Below are 19,127 nucleotides of genomic sequence, written 5' to 3'. Positions count from 1 at the left end.
CAGCCCCGCAAGTGGAAGTGTCCGGCCCGCGGGCCGCGCTCACCTGAAGCGGTCCAGCAGGTACAGCATCACGGCCACCACGTGCACCGACAGCCCCACTAGCAGCCACAGTGTGCTCTGGAAGGGCTGCATGAACGAGTCCAGTGTGCTCCGGGGTATCTCCTGTTGGTGGACTGGCCGTCAGCGCCGCCCGGGCCCTCCCAGGACTCCACCCCGCCCCCGCCGCACCCCTGTCCACCTTCTTGACCAGAATGGTCAGGCCCTGGTACTTGAAGGGCTTGGAGAACTCGATGTACTGCGCCCGCTCGTTGTTGATGGTCAGCGGCGCCACGATCATGTCCGCCTGACCGCTGAGCAGCTCGCCCATCATCCCGTTCCACTCCTTCTTATTACTGTTGTTCACCTGTGGGCGATACAGCCGGTGGGGACGCGGACACCGTCGGCGCCACTCCCGCGACAGGCTCCCGCCCTAGCCCATCTCAGGGGTCGCCCACTCCAGACTCCGCCTTAGCTCGCAGGCCCCGCCCATCCAACAGCAGACCACGCCCACCCCGTCCCTCCCACCTGCAGGCCCCGCCCAGCCAAGGCCGTGCCCTAGCAAGACCGGGTCCGCGCGGCTCAGGATCCACGCTTACCCGCTCCTGCGTGCCGAACTTGCCATCGGCCACCAGGTGCACCTCATAGGTGAAGTTCATGGTCCGCGCCAGCTTGATGAGCAGATCGATGCAGAAGCCGTAGCAGCACTGAGGCACGGTGTGGCGTGCTGGGTGCGGGGGGTGGGGGAGAGTGTAACCGCGGGGCTCCGGCCTGTGCTGTCCGCCCTGAGCCCGCGCCCCAGCTCCCTAGCCCGGCACTCACGGCTGCCCGGCGACGTGTCGTTGGGCCCAGTGCAGATCACCTTCTTGACCGGGTCCCCGTTAACTGTGAACTCCTCCTTGCACGTGCCGTCGCTCAGTGTGGGCTTGACGTACACGAAGGGCTCCTGGTGGATCGTCACGATCTGGGCGAGAGAGGAGACCCAGCCTGGACCACCCGCCCTGGGCTGCCCCGGGGCGCTGTCCTCTTCTCAGTGCCCACTCTCCCCTGCAGCCCCTCCAAATCCCTGACGTTCCCCCACCTCCCGCCTCTGCCGCTCTCTGGAGCCTCCCTGCTTGGCTTCAGGTGGTCAGTCCACGTTCTCCTCGGCCACAGTCAGCATCACCTGCCTGCTGCCCTCAGGGGTGGCCCCAGACTCCCCGGACCACCCATGCCACCTCAGCGTTCAGAAGGCACACAGCCTCCCAAAACACTCTGCCCTTAGCCACTTTTCCTTGGGGTCTTGGCTTACACATCCTTCCCTCCATCAGAGGAGCCTGGTGGAATGTCCCGTCTGCCTGGGCACCGTCTCTGACTTCTCAGGGATGAGAAACTCCCCGTGCTAGACCAGAGCCTGCCCCCTGCCCCGTGGCACCCATGAGCATGGGGGCATGTCCACCGACACCCACTCAGAGCCTGCACAGGACCTGGGACCCATGGGGATCACCCTTGTCTGATCACCTGGCCTCTCCTGGCCCTCATCCTCCCCAGCAGTGAGTCCCTGTCTGATCATCGGTCCTTCCTCCCTCTTCCACAGCTGATGCTGCCCCGTCTTCCACGGCCTGCCTCTTCAGAGCAGGGGCCCCTCGGGGCTCATACTGGGGCTCTCTCCCTGACTTCAGGGACCCGTAGCCTGAGGGTGGGGAGGACAGATATGGGGCAGAGGGGGCTGAACTGAGCACCGCATGCTGACGAGGCGTCCGAGGGGAGGTGATGTGGGAGTTGAGCCTACAAAGTAAGCAGGGATGGTGTGAGAGGCACCCTCCACTGGGGGCTGGGGGAGGGTGAGCCTCAGCCACGACGACAGCATTTTGGCTTCTCCCCCGGGGGACTGGGAACCCCTGAAGGAGCTTATTTGCTTTTTAATCTTTCATCATTTTTTTCTGTTACACAAGAATATATGTTTGTGCCTTTAAAAAGTCAATGAGACAAAAAAAAAGAAAGAAAGAAAAGTGAAAACGAGCCATCTGCATCAAACAGCCTGGATGCGGCCATCTGGTTATCATATTGAGCTGTTATTTTCAGGATTTCCAACTCGAGGAGAGGCCGTGCTGGCTTTGGGAAAGCCCAGTCTGCCTGTCACAAAGGGTTGTGACCCCTGGGCAGGTGCTGACAAAGGGGTCTGGGTGAGAGGCCCCGGGGTGTGGGCTCAGAAATCAAATAGGGCCAAGAGACATTTGAAGACTTGGGGACACTGGGGCACGTTGGTTGGGCAGATTGCACTTAGAGTCCTTGCCTTTGGAGATTGAAGGTCCTGGTCTCACGCTGGTGTGGGTCAGCATAGGGAGGGACGTAGGGAGGGTAGAGGGGCCCAGGGATGAGCCCAAAGGAGCAGGAAGGAGTCAGGCCAAGGAAGAGAAGCCATGAGGGACAAGGCCAGCCCAGGGAGGGAGCAAAGGAGGGAATGGCCAGCCATGGGGAAGGCAGGGAGGCCAGGGTCAAAAGGGCAGTTTGACCCAGTCATGGCAGGAGGTCCTGAAGGCTGGGCAGGGGGTGGCTAGGACCACCTGGAGGATGTGGAGGTGGCATCCCCAGGGCCAGGACTCAGGATAGAGAGTGCTGAAGCTGAAATCTACAGAATGACCACCCATCTGTCCCTCTGTCCTCCATCAGCTCATCCCCAGGGGAGTCCTGCCCCACAGGGCTTCCCCAGACTTAAGTGGGGTTGGGTGAGGAGGGGCATTGGAGAGAGTCCATGGGATGAGGGGTGAGTAGCTTCCTCTCCTCCCTCCACCTGCTCTCCCTGCTTTCTCTGCGGTGCCAGGTGTGTTTGATGGCAGCCAGGTGCTGGTCCCATCCCCACTTCTTATAGTCACTTTCGTTGGCCTCACTGTCTCCTTCTCTGGGCCTGAGGGGTTGGATGGAGTGTTCGGGGTGTGGAGCTGAGGCAGGCCCCCCACCTTCAGTCTGGTGGACATCTGGTACCCTCGGGGCTTCTCCGTCTCTCCGCCTGGCCAGATGATCTTTCTGTCATTGGGGATGACCTGGGGGTGGGAGTATGAGATGGAGGGTGGCCACGCAGGGGTCTTGGCCCCAGGACCCTAAGGCCCCAGCCCCCACCCCCTCATGACCCCCACCTACGTGGGTGCCATTGTAGATGCCCACTTGCACCAGCTTGCGGTTCTGCAGGTTCATGATGCTGTAGTTGGCAAACTTCCGGTCCCCGTCCTCATTAAACTCCACGCGGCCAGTCACCCCATCGGCGTATTTGGAAGACATCAGGACTCTGGACAGGACATTGGAATAGACTTATCAGGGACGCGCTGTCTCCCTGGCCTCCCGAGAAGCTCGAGCCCCTCCTTCTGCCCCAGTCCCAAGAAGGAAAGATTGGCAGATGTCAGACCCTCCTGCTGTGAGTCTGACGGATGGTGTGCCTGTCTGCCCGTACCAGATGGACAGCACAGTTCTAGCAGCCCATTGAGTCCTGGGTGCCAGACCCTGTTTCGAGGGATTTCTGTGGGTTGGGATGTTTGATCCTCACAGCAGGTGTTCTTGCTTTACAGATGAGGAGGCAGAAGCCCGGGGAGGACTCAGTGGCCCGTTTGCCAGTGAGTGGGGGAGGCAGGGCTGAAGTCCTGTCTCCCTATATGAGCACATCTGTGTGTGTGTGTGTACACACGTGGTGTGCCCATCTGGCCATATCTGTGTGCACATGTGATCCTTGTGTGGGATGCACTCCCATGCGTGTACTTGTGGCACATATGTGTGTGCCATGTGCCTGTCTGAGTCTGTCTGTGTGCACATGGACATGCATGTGTGCACGTGTGCTGCCTGTACCTGCAGTTGTGTGTGTTCCTGTTGTGGGCAACATGAACCATGTTTCTCCAACATGCTACTCAGTGTGTGTGGGGGGGTGTCTAATGATGAGCTGGGCCAGCCCACCCTGGTGGCATGGTGTCCAGGGTGCTGGGAGCTAACTCTTGCCCCACTGCAGCCGTCCACTTCGGTCTTTGGTCAACCTTGGCTCTCTACAGGCTTGGGTGCCATCCCTGGGCTCCTTGTCTGACCTTCTGGGTCCCTGGAAGCTCCCAGTCCCCACCTGCAGTAGAAGCCTCCTCCCAAGGGCTGTCAGCCACCCCGAGGAGTGGGGTGGGGTCTCAGGGTTGGCTGCAGTGTTAAACGGTGAGGGCTGGAGCAGTGGAGAAGGCCAGGACTTCTGCGACATTCAAGGCTCTGGTGTCAGTGTGGGAAACGGGGTGGACGAGTATCACAGTGGAGATGGTGGTGGGGGTGGAGAGGAGGTGGGGGGAGAGGAGGGAAGTGGGAAAGGTGACTGTATCTGTAGGATGTGGGCAGCAGGCTGCGCTGGACCACCCGCTGAAGAGCGACTAGTCCCGCCTCCTAAGAGTGCCCACCCGTCCCGAAGGCGGCCCCGCCCACTTCCGGAAGAGTCGCCACGTCCACCTCTAGAAGGATGAGCCCGCTCACCTCTTGAAGAGCGGCCCTGTCTTCCAGATGTTGGTGTTGCCCACGCAGCCCCGCGGCGGGTCGGTGATGTTCTCCTTCTCCAGAAGCTCGTGCACCGCCTGCGCCACCACGCCCACGGCGTCGCTGATGTGCGCCGACTCGTTCTTGCCGTTGATGAGCTGCAGCCCGATGATGCCTGGGAGAGCGTCCCTTCGCTTAGAGCCCGTGGGGAGCCCCGCCCGCGGCCCCAGAGACCCAGCACTCACCGTCCGGGGCGTAGCGCAGGGCATTCCCTGAGATCTCGCGCTCCCCCACCAGCCACACGTACCCCGAACCGGTCATGTTCAGCATCGCGGCTGCGCGGTACACGGTGGCAGCATCGTCCTCGCTGTGGGGCAGAGCGGGGTGACGGGCCAGGACTCCAGCCGTCCCCTCCCCGCGGTCGGTTCTGGGGTCCTCCTCTGGAGCAGGGTGACAGGAATGGGGCCCAGACGCCCAGAGCTTCCCAAGCCACTCTGGCTGGCTCCCAGCCCTTGCTGGGCAGGCTTAGGTTGACCCAGGATGGTGATGGATCACCATGGATGGATCACTTGCTCCGCAGGTACCAGGCACAGTTCTAAGTGCTTTACATGGACTGCCTTATTTAGTTCTCACAATATCCCTATGAGGCAGGCATTAGTACTATCCCTGTGTCGGGAGGGGAAACTGAGGCACCCAGTGCACACAAGTGGTGGTAAGTAGCAGAGTCAGGTCTGCGCCTGGACAGTCAATCCCAGAGCCCATGCTCCTGTGACTTCCTGGACAGGCCATGCTCCCTCTGGTCCTCCATGTCTAAACGTGTGAAATGGTCAGATGCTGGTGGGACCCAGTGCCTGGGAGCTGTGTGGAGCATTGCAGCAGAAGCCGCTGGAGAGCCCTGGAAGGGCTCATCCTTCTGGAATCTGCACAAGCAGCTGGGCTCCCCCTGTCCGGGGCTGGGGCTGCCGGCAGGACAGAGCACAGGCTGCGGCTTGCAGGCACACATGGTCCTGAGCTTTTGGGGTGTCCTCGCAGGTGAGCCCCTATGGTCCCGGTCCTCTGGAGCTGGGGTCTCCCTGGTTGGGTCAAGGACCCTGGACCTGGACCCAGCAGGGAAGAGAAGGTGGGGCTGTGGGGGCCACTGAGGGTCCTCTCGTGCTTCCTACCTTCCCTTCCCTGACGGGATGGAACTGGCCCCAGATGGGCCTGGACCATGACTAGCACTTTGTTTCTCCAATGCTTGGGCAGTGGGACGCAAAGAGCTTGGGCAGTTTGGCTGAGTGTTGGCTTATTCTCACAATGGCTGACCCTGGAAACCAAGGTGACCCTAGGCTCCCTGAGGAGTCTGCATACAATATGCTCGAGGATTAGCCAACAAAGAAATTCAGACCTTCAGTATTTGCTCTAAATGACAAGGCTACTGTGGGATGTAAGAACACAAAACAGAGACGTTCCAGGCAGCACCACACTGGTGACCCAGATGAGAGCATCCAACCATGACTGCCCAGCCAAACCAGCCCTGTACGTGTCACGGCGCAGCGTGCATGCTGTCAACGGTGCTCACAAAACCTAGCAGAGAAGCTCGTCTGCTTGCCACTATTCGGGTCTATGGCATTTGACTTAGCGGAATGAGCACACACCTATGCTTGTGTCTGTGTAAATCGATATCAGTAGAAGAGTTGTGAACAAAAGCCTGATCAACCCATCAAAGTGTTTTATGAAATGGCCAAACCCAGTAAGGACAATTTCAGGAAGGTAAAAATGAAGAGTATCTTCCTGAAACAAATTCTCTGCACCCTGTAGAAAATTGGTCAAGAATTAAGATTGGCTTCGTGAGGTCTCTGCAAAATGCTCTCAACAGCCACCATGTACAAAATGTGGCAAGTGGAAGTGCCAGGGTCAAGAGGCCCCGTGTCTGCCACTGTCCAGGGGACAGCCTTGCCTCCCTGGGCTCCTGGGAGCTGGGCATGCTGGGCTGGCTGGGCTGCCCTCTGCTGTGGGATTCTGGTTCTCTGCTCCAAGGAGCTCAGCGTGTGAGGGGAGGGGTCCCTTCCTGCCCTGACAGCACAGGGGCCTTGCACAGATTCAAGAGGGGTGTTGGTGGGTGTGGTTGATGTGAGGGCTATGCCTTTGGGGGCAGTGTAAGTACATGTGTGGAGTATGTGCATGTACACAGTGTGTGATGTGTATAATGTGTATGTACATAAGCATGAGTACATGTATATGTTGGAGTGCAACATAAATGGTAGAGTATTTATGGTCGAGCACATGATCGTGTAACGTGTATGCTTATATATAAAGGTGCACATGTGTCTGTGTATAAGTGTGTACGGTATTTGTGTGTGTGATGTGCCTGTGTGTATGCATGTGAATGTCCTGTGTGTATGTGCATGGTGTGTATATGGTGCATGTGTGTATGTGCATGCATTATGTACAGTGTGTATATGGTGCATACGCTTGTACGGGGGTGCATGTGGATGTGTGTATATGGCATGTGCATGTGTATACAGTATGTGTTCATGTTGTTTGTATGTGTGTGCATGTGCTGGCTTTGCGTATGGTGTGTACACAGTGCACATGCATGTATAGTGTGTACAAGCATGTGTATGTGTGGTATGTGCATGTGTGCACAGATGGTGTGCATGCAGTGTGTGTGAACATGCATTTGCTATGTATGGTGTTCAATGTTTGTGCATGTGTATATGTGTGTGAACATGTGGTGTGTGCACACATGTGTGCATGAGTGGTGTGAATATGCTGTGTGCCTGTGCACATGTGTGCACGTTAGTTTACATTTGTGCATGTGTGGTGTGTATATGACGTGCATGTACATGTGGTGTTATATGGTGTATGCTCATGTGCATGCATGCGTGTGGTGTGCACATAGTTTGTGAAAATGTCTCTCTGTGTATGTAGTGTGTGCAACATCTGTCATGACCACGTCCCCTTCCCTGGACTGACCTCGTTCTTGGAGCCACATCTGGCAAACCTGTCCTTGATCCTGGGGACTGGTGACACAAGGCAAGCCCCCCTCAGCCCATGTCCAGGGGCTTCCCCATGGCTGCAGCATGTGTCTTGGGGTCTCACTGACCAGAGGGAAAGCAGTGGAGAAGGTGCCCTCCCCTCTTCTGGGAGCCGAGCATGGTAGGGTTCTGCAGATTGTTTTTTGTGTTTTTTTTTTGAGGAAGATCAGCCCTGAGCTAACATCTGCTGCCAATCCTCCTCTTTTTGCTGAGGAAGACTGGCCCTGAGCTAACATCTGTGCCCATCTTCCTCTACTTTATATGTGGGACGCCTATGACAGCATGGCTTGCCAAGCAGTGTCATGTCGGCACCCAGGATCCAAACCAGTGAACCCCGGACCACCGAAGCGGAATGTGTGCGCTTAACCACTTCACCACCGCGCTGGCCCCCATGGAGGCCTCCAGGAGGCTGCGGATTGATTTTATGCATGGCTTTCTGGCCCCTGTCCTGGTGGCCACTCTGGTTACAATGTATAGATTGGGCAGGTCTGGTTTGGTGTGAACTCATCCTTTGTAAAAGCGTCCAACAGTTGAACACCTATGTTTTGGGGTAATGGGTTCCTTGAGTTGCTCTGTCCCGGATGAAGGGGACTTCAGATCACTAGCCAACTGCCCACTTGTCCTTCTGTCTGTCCATTGGTCCACCCATCCATCCATCCATCCTTTCATTCCACCACATCCACAAAATCTCTCTCAAGCTCTATAATGAGTGAGGGGAGGGGGAAACAAAGGAGAAATAAAAGGAAAGGGTCTGACAGGCTTTGTCTGGGCGCAGCTTTCCCTGGGCGGGGCTTTCCTTGGGGTGGGGTTTTCCCAGGGGCGGGGCTTTCCCTGGGCGGGGCTTTCCCTGGGGTGGGGCTTTCCCTGGGCGGGGCTTGCCTTGGGCAGTGATCGCTTTGGGAGAGCCTTGCTCCGGAAGGGGCTGTGCACCCCCTTGACTTTGTGTGGGCACGTCCTTAAACCTTTCTCCTGAAGCCCTCCCCTCAGTGCTCAGGGTTGGATGGTCAGCACGGGCAAGTGACTCATGACTCTGAGCCCTGGGTTCGCACTGCAAAATGGGGGGCAGTGGGGATTTAGCTCCTTCCTGTTGCACTCATCTGGCCGCTGTGAGCTCTGGAGTGGGGCTGCTTCCTGCCGTCCAGCTGGAGGAGCCCTGGTGGGCCCCACTGCACTCTATCCTGGGAGGAGGTGGGCACCTCGCTCTGAGGTTTATTGACTGAATGTGCGAAAGGACACCTCCCTGCCACTCAGAATATTGCTGGCTCTTTCCAGCACTCCGGACAGCAGCGTTTGGGGTGTGTTCTCTGGGCCAGGTGACCCCTGCTGCTTTTCTCCACTCTGTTGGAGCCTGGCAGAGCTTCTAGGACAGGGCAGACAGTCCACCCAGGCCCTCCTGGCTGTCCCATGGGATGCGGTTCTTCTTTTTCCCATTCTGAGTGGTCTGGCCTTTCCCTTCCCGGGAGAACTTAGTCATTTGCAAATAGGGAGATTTTTTATTGTGGGTTGGTTCCTGGGGTCACAGTGTGGGTCAGGCCCTATCCAGCGGCAGCGTGGTATTCAGGGGTCCCTAATTGGCTGCCTACTCCAACTGCTCCCATCCTTCAGTGCTATGACTCGGGCCCTCTCCCTGCCATGGGCCTTCCCACCTGGGCTCACCTGCATACCACACATCACTTACCTGGGCCCTTTCCCTGACCCCAGCTCCCAGAGCCCCGTGTCACCCCATCTATCACCGGGGTTGTGTTGGCCTTCCTAAGGGCAGGGGCCTGTCCACCTCCCATCCCCAAAGCCCAGCTCAGGGCCAGCGGCAGCAGGTGCCTGTGGAAGGGAGGAAGGACCCAGGGAGGGTTGAACAGATAGACGGTGTTGCCTTCTCGGGTCACCAGGTGTACGTGGTGGGGACTCTCTTTGGCAAGGGCATTTTGGAAGCTGAAGCTCAATTTCAGCCCAACGTTGCCTGGGCCCTGGCCAGGTGCAGCCTGGGTGGAGCTGGGGGAGGGGCCCGGCACGCCCTCACCTGGCAGAGAGGATGATGACCCGGGCCTCCAACTCCCGCGCCTCCATCAGCAGAGCCGTCACATTCTTGGTCCCCGGGTCGAACTGCAGCACCTTCTCAGCCTGTGGTGTGAGCAGAAGTGTTAGCAGGCAGCCTGGGCAGGGGACACAGCGCCTCAGGGTGAGAGTCGGACCACAGCCGCTAGGAACCCCGAGGCAGCTTAGCTAGGGCTGCGGCGGCCTGCACCTGCCACCTGCACTGTCCACTTGCCTTCCTGGCTCTTCGCCTGGCCTGGCCTCGCTCGTCCTTTCTTCAGCCTGCTCACTCTCCTGTGCTTGCTTTCTGCTCTCTCTGCATCTCTCTTTCCACCTCTCACTCCTGTCCTCATTTTTGCACTGAGCATGCAAGCTGAAGTGGACCGAGACTCAGAAAGAGGCGTGCAGCGGACAGGAAACAGAAAAGAGTTTTGGAATGCAACCGGGAGTGGAGATGGGGCTGACTGTTCCAAAACCATGGGAGATCCTCTTGGGCCTTATTCTGAGGCCCCTGCAGGAGTGGCCCAGACCCCGGCAGGCAGGCGGGCGGCTGGGCGGGTGGGCTCCCTCCTGGGTTCCTCGAGGAAACCCTGGGGGTCCCAGAGATTTGCATGCACTTCCCGGAGAGCAGCTCCTCCTGCGGCCGCACCTGCCTCTCGGGCGCAGGCCAAGACCGAGGCCATGGTGGGTGGGCCGTGGGTACCCACACAGCCGCGCCTGCCCTCTCCTGCCTGCGGCTGCCTGCCTCTCGACCTCACTCTCCTCACTGCTCGGGCCTGCGGCGCGGCTGGGCCAGACGGCGGCCCTAGTGGCCGAGGCGCCGGAGGCCAGGGCTCCCTAGTCGGTGGGTGGCGTGCACGTCCATGCATATATACCTTGGGTCCGCGCTTGTTGTCATAGGACAGTTGGTCGAGGTTTTCATAGTTCCTTTTTTTACTCTGATGAATAATGTGCACAGAGAAAATATGCAGACACAGAAGAAGATTATAAACGGTTGAAAATGACGGCGCTAAAGCTATCACACCACCTCCTCGGACGTCTGCAGACGGGCGGGACCTGGAGCTCGCAAACACCTAGGCCGGGGCGGGCCGGGACCGGGTGGGGCCGAGGGACGAGGGGCTTGGGGCCACTGAGGCTCCCTCCCGGAGCTGTGCTCTTGGAAACGGTCACACTTGGGAGAAACGGAGGCCCTGTCCGCGTCCATGCCAAATGTGTCCATTTGGGGTCCCACCTGCCACCCCCACCCCTGCCATGCACCTGCTGTGTGGCCCCAGCAGTACCCACCCCATCCCACGTCAGTCCTGAATGGGGAGGGAGCACCTCCTCCCCGCTCCCTGCCCCCTCTGTCCCTCCCCCTCCCCGGGTCCTCCCTCTGCCTCTCTTAGAGATCTGGGTGTTCTGTTCTCACAAACTGGTGTGTGCACACTCATCGACCCACGTGTGTGATGGAGGTCCAGTGTGATAAGAGTTTGTGTGCATATGTGTGCACAGGGGTGACATGCATCCGTGGACATCTGCATGGGAATGTTAGTCTGCGTAAGCCCATGCGGGGAGTGAGGACCAGTGCCATCTGAACACTTGTGTGGGTGTATGCACGGTCATGTGCTGTGAGCTAGTGGGGTGAGCATGCCCATGGGCCACATCCCTGTGTGTGAGTGCCTAGGCTGGGCCATGACAATGCGTGGGAAGGTGCGTGTGGTCTGTGTGGCGGGAGGTGTGCAGTGTGAGGAAGTTGTCTTGAGAACGGCCGCCTGTGCCTGTGAGAGTGAGCGCAGGTGGCTAGGTATGTGGAGTGTGACTGATGAGCATGTGTGCATGTGCACTGGGCTTGCAAGTACATGTGGCTATGGGTGGACATGCCAGGAGGTAACACACCTGCTGCATGTGTGGGGTGCTATCTCAAGAGGGGTGGGGCCCTGTAGTGCTGGTAGCCAGCCCTCCCTCCCAGACTTAGCCAATCCCCCAAAGCAGGAACCCCCAGGACCCTCTGGGCCTGTCCTCTGGCTTCACCCCCCCCAACCGGTGCCCTCTACTCCCTTCAGGGCCTATGGCACCTTGAGGGGCCCTGGGTTGGCACTAAGATTAATGAAGCCAGCTCTGACTTCACGGACAGAGCATGCTCCCTGCCACCCCCTTGGTCTGGCCTCCCACGGCCCTCCCCAGCCTGGGCCTCCCTCCCTCTCTGCCCTGCTTGGCTTCCACTTGACCCGTGGGCTGTGGCCTGGGTGCCAAACGCCCAGGTCTCTGGGCTGGGTGAAGGTGAGACCCTGGGCCTCCTTTGGTGAGCACCAGCTCCTCCTCAGGCTGGCACTGGGGGATAGGGGTCACTTGGACCCCCGGAAATCCTTGCTCTGGTGTCTCCACAGCCCCACAGAGTGGGGGCCAGGCAGGGATGGAGTGGTCAGTGTGTCCTAGAGCCAGGCATCTAATTGGTCCCAGGAGGAGTCCAGAGCCTAGCCCCATGGTGGGAGGTGAGGAGAGGAAGGCACTGGGTGCAGGAGGGGGAGCGGGAGCCTGAAGGGGGCAGGGTCCGGGCTGGGGGTGGGGCATGGCAGATATCCCCAGGTGGGGTTTTGGTGAGGGTGATGGGTGGCTGGGAGGTGGAGGGCTGCAGGGGAGGCGAGGCCAGTGTGAAGACATGGCATGAGTGACAGCAGAGAGGGGGCTAGGTCTTTTGGGGAGGGTGCATGGTGCGTTGTCGTCACCATCACACTGAGAGGGGCGCCCTAGAGGAGGCTGCTGGGGGGCTGGGCCCGGCCAGTCTGCCTGGGAGGGTGGCGGGAGTCACAGGGTAGGGGCAGAGCGGTCAGGGTCCGGCGGGGCTCTGGCCTGCGGACCCACGAGGAGGGAGGGGGTGTTTGCGGAGCTCCAGGTGGTCCTGCCCTCGCCCCGCAGGGACTGACACGAAGGAGATTTCGACTAATGGCAAAAGCAAGTGAAATGAGCCGAGGACAGGCTGGGGCGGGCGCTCGCCAGACGCGTGGTGCTGACCATGCACGATGGAAAGAAAGGGTGTTCACACACGGGCCACAGACACAGCGGGCGCTCGCCCGGCTCCTGCTCCTGCTCCTGCTCGGCTCTGACTCTGCGCCGAGGCGCCCCGCCCACGCCCGGGCCTCACCTTGGACTCGCGCTCCTCCAGCAGCGTCTCCAGGCGCTTCTGCGCGGCCCGGCCCTCGTGGTCGTCGCTGACCAGGAGGATGATGTGGTTCCAGCTGTAGACGCGCATCATCTCAAACCAGACGCTCGACTGGTGGGAGTAGGGTGGCACCGTGCGCAGGAAGCTCAGGTGGATGCTCTGTGGGGATACCGGAGGCTGATGGGTGGGAGGGACCGAGACCTCTGCCAGGCTGGCGAAGGCAGACCAGCGCTTCCCCTGCTGCTGCCCTGATACGGCTGGGGGACGCTTCTAGACCCCAGACACCGGGGTCCCTACTGCTCCCCACTCCTCCCTTTACACTAATGGGGGATGCTCCCCAGCAGACAGGGACCCAGTGGGACTTCCTGATACCCCTGCCCTCACACCATTCTCTTCTCCCTCCTCCCCCCGCCCCCGAGTCTGAGAAAAAGAGGCTGGGTGTTTGCCAGCAGCACCCTGACCACATTGGGTGTCGGTGGGAGTGCCCCTGGGGCAGCTCCCCACCTTCCGGGCAGCACCCGCTGCTGGACAACTTAGACTCAGAAAGTTCTCCCTGACATGCAGCATCTCAAAGATCCCCTCTGGGGCCACACGCTGTCCTTCTACAGTTATTTACATAACCGTAGTATTTGTTAGGAAGTTTCCACTCTCGGGGTTAAACATTTCATCTCTTCACCAAGCCCAGAGGTTGTCGCTTGCTGGCTTGACTTGCTTGTCTGTGTGCACTAACCACCAGGGAAGGGCATGCTGGGACTCAGGCATGGAGCAGGCTCTGCCCTCCTCAGCCTAGGTTCTGTGTCTGTCCAGGAAGCACTAGTCCCTTTAGCATCCCTGGGGACAGACACTGATCTTGTGGTCCTCTGGGACCTCCAGGTTCTTTTTTCACCTGCTCCCTCTGTGTGACCTGGGGGCAGTGCCTTGGAACCCAAGTGCAAGAATGCCCCTTTGCCTCTGTCCACCGTTCACCTGGCAACATGGCTGCAAGGGAGTTGTAGTTGGGGTCTTGGTCTGGCTCTCACCCAGGCCTTCCTGGTTCATGTGTTGGGCACAGACTGGCTGTTCGTTGGGACCACGAGTGGAGCCAGGGTGGCGTTGCGAGGTTTGACCATTAGGTTTGCTCTCATGCCGGACCAGAGCGTTGGACCACAATCTGGCTCTGGGCTGGGGGCTCCTGCTGGGCTGGGGTCCTGCCCTGGGAGGGGGCTCCCCCAGCCTCTCCTGTGCTCCACCAGCTGTTTTCCTGCACTTTTCTCCCCTTTGCGTGTGAGGTGACCAGTGCCCAGAGAGGCAAAGGAGGCAGGGCTGGAGGGCTCAGGCAGGACATTTTGTTTCTCCACAGCTGTGGTCTCAGTGCCTCTGAGCATTCAGGGTGTCTCAGCTGTGTGCCGAGCTGCCAGGGCCCCAGGAAGGGTGGCTGCTCTGGCCTCCAATTAATCTCCTCCCTGGAAGGCCTTCTCAGAGAGCCCCACATCCTGGCCTCACTAACCCCTCGCCTCTGGGCAGACCCATCCCTGACCTCCCCAGAGACCCCTGGCTGGGATGACCTCTGTGCCGTAGGTGGCTTTATCTAAGACTCTGGGCTCCCAGCAGGATGAATTTGGAGAAGACGAGGAAACCCAGGAAGCTTCGGGCACACAGCTCAGCTCTCTGGCCCCTCAGTTCAGGCACCAAGCTGGATGTCCCCTGCCAAGCAGCCCCTTGGGGACTGTCTGCTGGTGGCCCCAGACCTGGAGGGAGATGAGGAGCAGGCTGTGGCAGCCCTCTTAGCCTCTTGGTGGCTAGTTTGCACTCCAGCTGATGGGTCCTCTCAGAACTGTGGGCAGACACTGTGGGAGAGCTGTTGACCTAGAGCAAGTGTCCTGCAAAACCAACCTGGTGACCTCTTGGCTCTTCCAGCTGCCGCTCCAGGATTGGACACCTCTAGCCAGAAGCCCCAGCCTGCGGCCACAAGAGCACCCCATGATGCTGAGCAGTGGTCAGGCCGGCCCCTCCTGCCGTGAGCTGTTCCTCATTCACCCTGCACAGGCCCTGCGGTGGGAAGGGCTGGGAACCACAGCTTCCTCGCTGCCTGGTATCCAGTCCCAGGCTTTTCCTCCTCCTGGAGCCCCCTTCTCCAGCTCTCCAAAGCCCGCCCGTCATGTTGTCCAGGAAGCCTCCCTGTGTATGTCTTCTCCTGGCCCACAGAGATCTCTGCTGCTTCGGGGGGCTTGCTGTTGGTGCCTGTCACCTGTCAGTGGGCCATCTGCCCAAGGGGGTGTGTGTATGTAGCTGCACACATATGTGAGCATAGGTGTAAGTATGTAAGTGTGGGCATGTATGAGTGTGTGATGGAACATAAGTGTGTGTGTGGGGAGGGTGAATATGTTAGTGTTATGTGATTGTGTACCTGAGTGTGAATGTATGAGTATGCGTGCAAATGTGCATATGGCTGAGTGTGTGTGAGAGCACACGAGTGTGCATGTGAGTGTGTTTGTGTGCATGTGCTCATGGGTTTGTATAGGTGTGAGTGTATGGATTTGTTTGTGTCTGTGTGAGTTTATGTGTTGTGAGTGTGTATACAGGTGAGCAGGTGCATGAGTGTGGGTGAGTTTGTGTGTTTATGAAACTATGAATGTGTGTGGGTGTGTGTGTGAGCGTGCCCAAATGCGTGAGCTCATGTATTGCCTTGCTGCTCCTTGAGCACAGAGCCCATGGCCTGAGTACCTCTGTGCCCCTGCCCCATCCTGGCACAGCACCTGCTCACCCTCCTTCCTCCTCCCCAGCAGCTGCAAGAGCCAGCCACCCAGGTCTGAAGACAGGAGCAGAGCAGCGGGGTCCCCATTGAGTGGTCAGGCTTACCTTGTCTGAGTAGATGGACATGCGGGTGGTCAGCCCCAGGACAGGGATGCGGTAGAAGCCAGCTGTGTAGGAGACGGGGGTGGGAGTGAAGTGGTCGTTGGGGGTAGGTGGGTGGCTAACTAGGATGGCATAGACCTGTGGACACAAGGTACAAGGTCAGCTCAAGCAGGGGGCAGTCCGAGCACTGTGCCAGAGCCAGCCATCAGAAACGGCAGAGGCTGAACCTGGCAGGCCAATGGGGGGCGGAGCACCTGGGGGGGCACCACTTTTGTACACACACAGCCCCAGGAGCACACACCTACGAGGCAGGGGGACAACACCCCATAACCACCCTCTGACTATACATGAATTGTAGGGAAAGGCAGAGGCAGAGCTGGATCCCAAGAGGACACACCGGGAGGTGGCAGGTCCCTCCTCACCCGTCTGCTAGGGCCTCCCCTCAGTCCCCCGACACTGGGGGGCTGCCCTGAGGTGTGTGGGGAGACTCTGAAAGGGGGGCAAAGGCCTGTCCCTGTGATGTCTGGGAACTGTACACGCCGCCCCGGCCGGGCAGGGCAGCAGGGCTGGTCTTACGTCATGCTGACAGCCACACCTAGGATACCCACTGTCCCTTCTCTCAAGCAGAGGTAGGCGGAAGCTGGTGCTCCCGAGAGGGAGGGCAGCTCCAGAAGGTCTGACTCAAGCACCACAGACGGAACTTTAGTGGGAGAAGCCAGGCAAGGAGCTGCCCGGGGGCCAGGGTCCCTTTTGCTGGTGTCTTCCAGGGGCAGGCTGAGCTCAGCTCAGCTTGAACAAGGCCCAGGGCTGACTTTGATCAATGACCACATCCTCAAGGAAGGGAAGGGAGGCACTGGGGGGCAGCCCCACCTTCCTGCCGGAACCAAGGCCCCAGTCGGCAGGTATGAAGCCAGTGGCTCAGCCCCGAGGCAGGGAGACAGAATCGGGGGCAGATGGCTCGGCAGTTCCACACCACCCCACATTAGAAGAACCTGCATGTGTCCCACCTGTGCCTTTTCCCGTCTCTGAGCCACAGGGCCCACCTGATTCTGCAAACGGGGGCGGGGGGCGGTGAGTGTGCTGGCCTCACATGGCAGGGGCGATGGCTGCCATGCTAGCACAGTGTCTGGCTTGCAGGGTGTACTCAGTGAGTGACAGGTGCTGCCATCACTTCTGCTGTGGCACTGGCTGTTCTCTAAGGGGACAATGCCCACAGAGAGCAGAACTGTGAGTGAGTTAGAGGAGGGATCCCCAGAAAGGGTCCCACCTGGACTCCCTGATTCCACTCCTTCATGTCCCTCCCCCATGCCAGATGGAACATGTGACCAAAGCTGCTGGCCACAGAGGCTTCACCTAGTCCTGTCCCATGCTGCCCTGGGCTGGGGCACAGGAGTGGATTGTGAGTGGCGAGGGGCAGATTTCCGAGCAAGGCTCTGGCCTCTGCAGTTGGAGCTGCTGGACTGGTCTCCCTCCCCTAGCCTCATCTCCAGTCTTCGCCTGAGGGCCTGGCCAACGTTTGCATGAGGATGTGTGTACACACGTGTGACCACACAGGTGTTCATGAGTGTGTGCTGGGATATGCGTGTGTATACTGTATGCCCCAACATGCCTGCATTTGTATGTGTGTGTGTATGTGTGATTGAGCCCAGTGTGGAAGACACACGTGTTTGCATTGCAGCTGGGCATGCCAAGCAGTGTATGGCACATGAGTGTGTGTGTCCATGGATGTGTATGTGTGGGTGGGCAGGTGTGCATGTGAGTGAGCATGTGCAATTGGTTGTGTAATGCGGATGTGCATGAGTGTGTGGTAGTGTAAGTCTGTGCATCTCTGTGCACAAACATGGATGTACTGTGTATGTGCGTGTGTGTGCTTGTGTCTGTCTGTGGATGTGGCGTGGCTGGCAGGTGAGTGTGTGTGAGCAGCGCTTGGCCTGGTGTCGTCCCGCCTCTTACATAAAGGGCTGCATTGCAGTGATCCCGTGGCTTCATTGGGATTCAGCAGGCGGTGCGGCCCAGGGGCGGACAGCTACGACAGGCAAAATCTCAGGAGTCGTGTCCTCCCCCGCTGCGCTGGCTGCCAGCGGCTCCCATGCTGTGCCCTGACACCTCCCACATGTGCAGTCCCCACTCCCACCCTATGGAATACCCTGCTTCGACACCTCGGCCATTTCCCATCTTGGGCAGACCTGCAGGTGGGGGAAGGGGAGGGACGAAGGGAAGGAGATGGAGAAGCAGAAACAAAGCTGTCCCCAGACCCCATCCAGCTTGAAGCCCTTCAGTGCATGCACGTGAGCCCAGAATGCCCACCCCCACGCGCACACCCAGCGATGGAACAAACTGCCAAATGCCTGCCTGCCATATGTCTGCACACACTGGTCAGGATCTGGAGCCCTGGGACCCTTGTGAGGACTGGCCACTGTGGCAGGGGACCAGTCTGGGAGCCAAGAGGGGGAACTGGCAGACATTGGTATTTGGCTGCTAGTAAGACCACCCCTCTCCAAAAGGAGCCAGCTGACTTAGGGGTCCTCTCTTAAAGGAAGGAGAGGGCTAAGAGAGGATGGAATGAAACTGGGACAGCAGGAGGAATGGAGGGTGGTGGAGGGAGGGGGGAGTGGAGGGGGGAGGGGCAAAAGAGGGCACAGCAGGAGCCCTGGGGGGGCCGGCACCTGGCTGGAGATGAGGTCCTCGCACACCGACAGGGCCATCTGGATGGCGTTGGGCTTGTGGGTGACAGAGGTGGCGTTGAGCTGGATCTTCCAGGAGCCGTGCCGCTTGTTGGCCTGGTTCACAGCCTCGCGGAACATCTGCTCGTGCTTCCGCGTGCTCAGCACCGCGCCGATATTGACGATCTTGGGGTCGCAGGAGGCACGGGCGAAGGAGCAGGAGAAGAGCAGGGCGAGTGTCAGCAAGCGCATGGTGCTCATGGGCTCGGGGCAGCGCCCTGGCTCTGGGCAGCACAAATGCGGGGCCCTTGGCGCATCCCCAGCGGGGTGCCCCGGCCGTCCTGCGCGCGCCCGATCCCGCGGGCTGGGGGCGCCACGTCTTCCCCGGGAGCCCGAGTCCCGGGACGTCTGCGGGAGGGAAGGGGGCCCACGGGCTCCGCCGGCCGGGGGTTCCCGGGCGCGTGCGTCCCCGCGCTGGCCCTGGCGCTGCCGCTGTCCGCGGTGCTGAAGCGGTTCCCGGCGCTGCCCTGGGCGCCCGGCGCCGAGAGGACACCGGGCGGCGGCTCCTCCCGGGCTTCGCTGGTCCGATTCCCGACGCTGCGGCGACTGCGGCAGCTGCGGAGCCGCGAGCGGGGCCAACGTCTCCTACCCCTCCCGCCGCCCCCGCTTCCCAACACGGAGCCGAAGGGGGGGCGCCTCCCGCGCCTGAGTGTGCGCCTGCGTTCGTGTGAGCATTCGTCAGGATGCGCGGGAGCGGGGAGCGCCTGCGTGAGAGTGTGTGTGCGAGTGCAAGTGTGTGCGTGTGCGCGCGTGTCCGTGTGTGTAGGTGTCGCTGGGACAGTGACCTGGCTGTCTCGGTCCTGCAGGGAGCTGAGTCCGTGTCACTGCGTGCAGCCTTGCATATCTTTTAACATGACCGAACGTGTGCCAGTTTGT

General features: G+C 59.7%; 1 protein-coding gene across 9 annotated transcripts in view; it reads right to left on the bottom strand.

Annotated features, from left to right (window-relative positions):
* GRIN1 (glutamate ionotropic receptor NMDA type subunit 1) overlaps positions 1 to 19,127 on the bottom strand; it is a 25,383-nt gene extending 6,256 nt beyond the window's left edge. For 2 of the 9 annotated variants that reach the window (XM_023629442.2, XM_023629437.2), the window contains exons 1-13: positions 18,195 to 18,920; positions 15,532 to 15,666; positions 12,676 to 12,852; positions 10,430 to 10,492; positions 9,541 to 9,641; positions 4,749 to 4,870; positions 4,504 to 4,678; positions 3,157 to 3,301; positions 2,976 to 3,059; positions 859 to 1,000; positions 636 to 763; positions 239 to 403; positions 44 to 162 (exon numbers count right to left, since the gene is read on the bottom strand). In XM_023629442.2, coding sequence (XP_023485210.1) covers positions 44 to 162; positions 239 to 403; positions 636 to 763; positions 859 to 1,000; positions 2,976 to 3,059; positions 3,157 to 3,301; positions 4,504 to 4,678; positions 4,749 to 4,870; positions 9,541 to 9,641; positions 10,430 to 10,492; positions 12,676 to 12,852; positions 15,532 to 15,666; positions 18,195 to 18,452 — 1,814 coding nt within the window. In that variant the 5' untranslated portion in view covers positions 18,453 to 18,920. Of the gene's footprint in view, positions 1 to 43; positions 163 to 238; positions 404 to 635; positions 764 to 858; positions 1,001 to 2,975; positions 3,060 to 3,156; positions 3,302 to 4,503; positions 4,679 to 4,748; positions 4,871 to 9,540; positions 9,642 to 10,429; positions 10,493 to 12,675; positions 12,853 to 14,565; positions 14,632 to 15,531; positions 15,667 to 18,194 lie in introns of those variants that run through there. The other 7 variants (XM_023629439.2, XM_023629441.2, XM_023629440.2 and 4 more) reach the window with 6 other exon arrangements.

Source organism: Equus caballus, chromosome 25 (assembly GCF_041296265.1).
Source record: "Equus caballus isolate H_3958 breed thoroughbred chromosome 25, TB-T2T, whole genome shotgun sequence".
NCBI classification, from domain to species: Eukaryota; Metazoa; Chordata; class Mammalia; order Perissodactyla; family Equidae; genus Equus; species Equus caballus.
The sequence above is the reverse complement of the archived record's forward strand: the minus strand, read 5'-3'. Positions and strand labels throughout refer to the sequence as shown.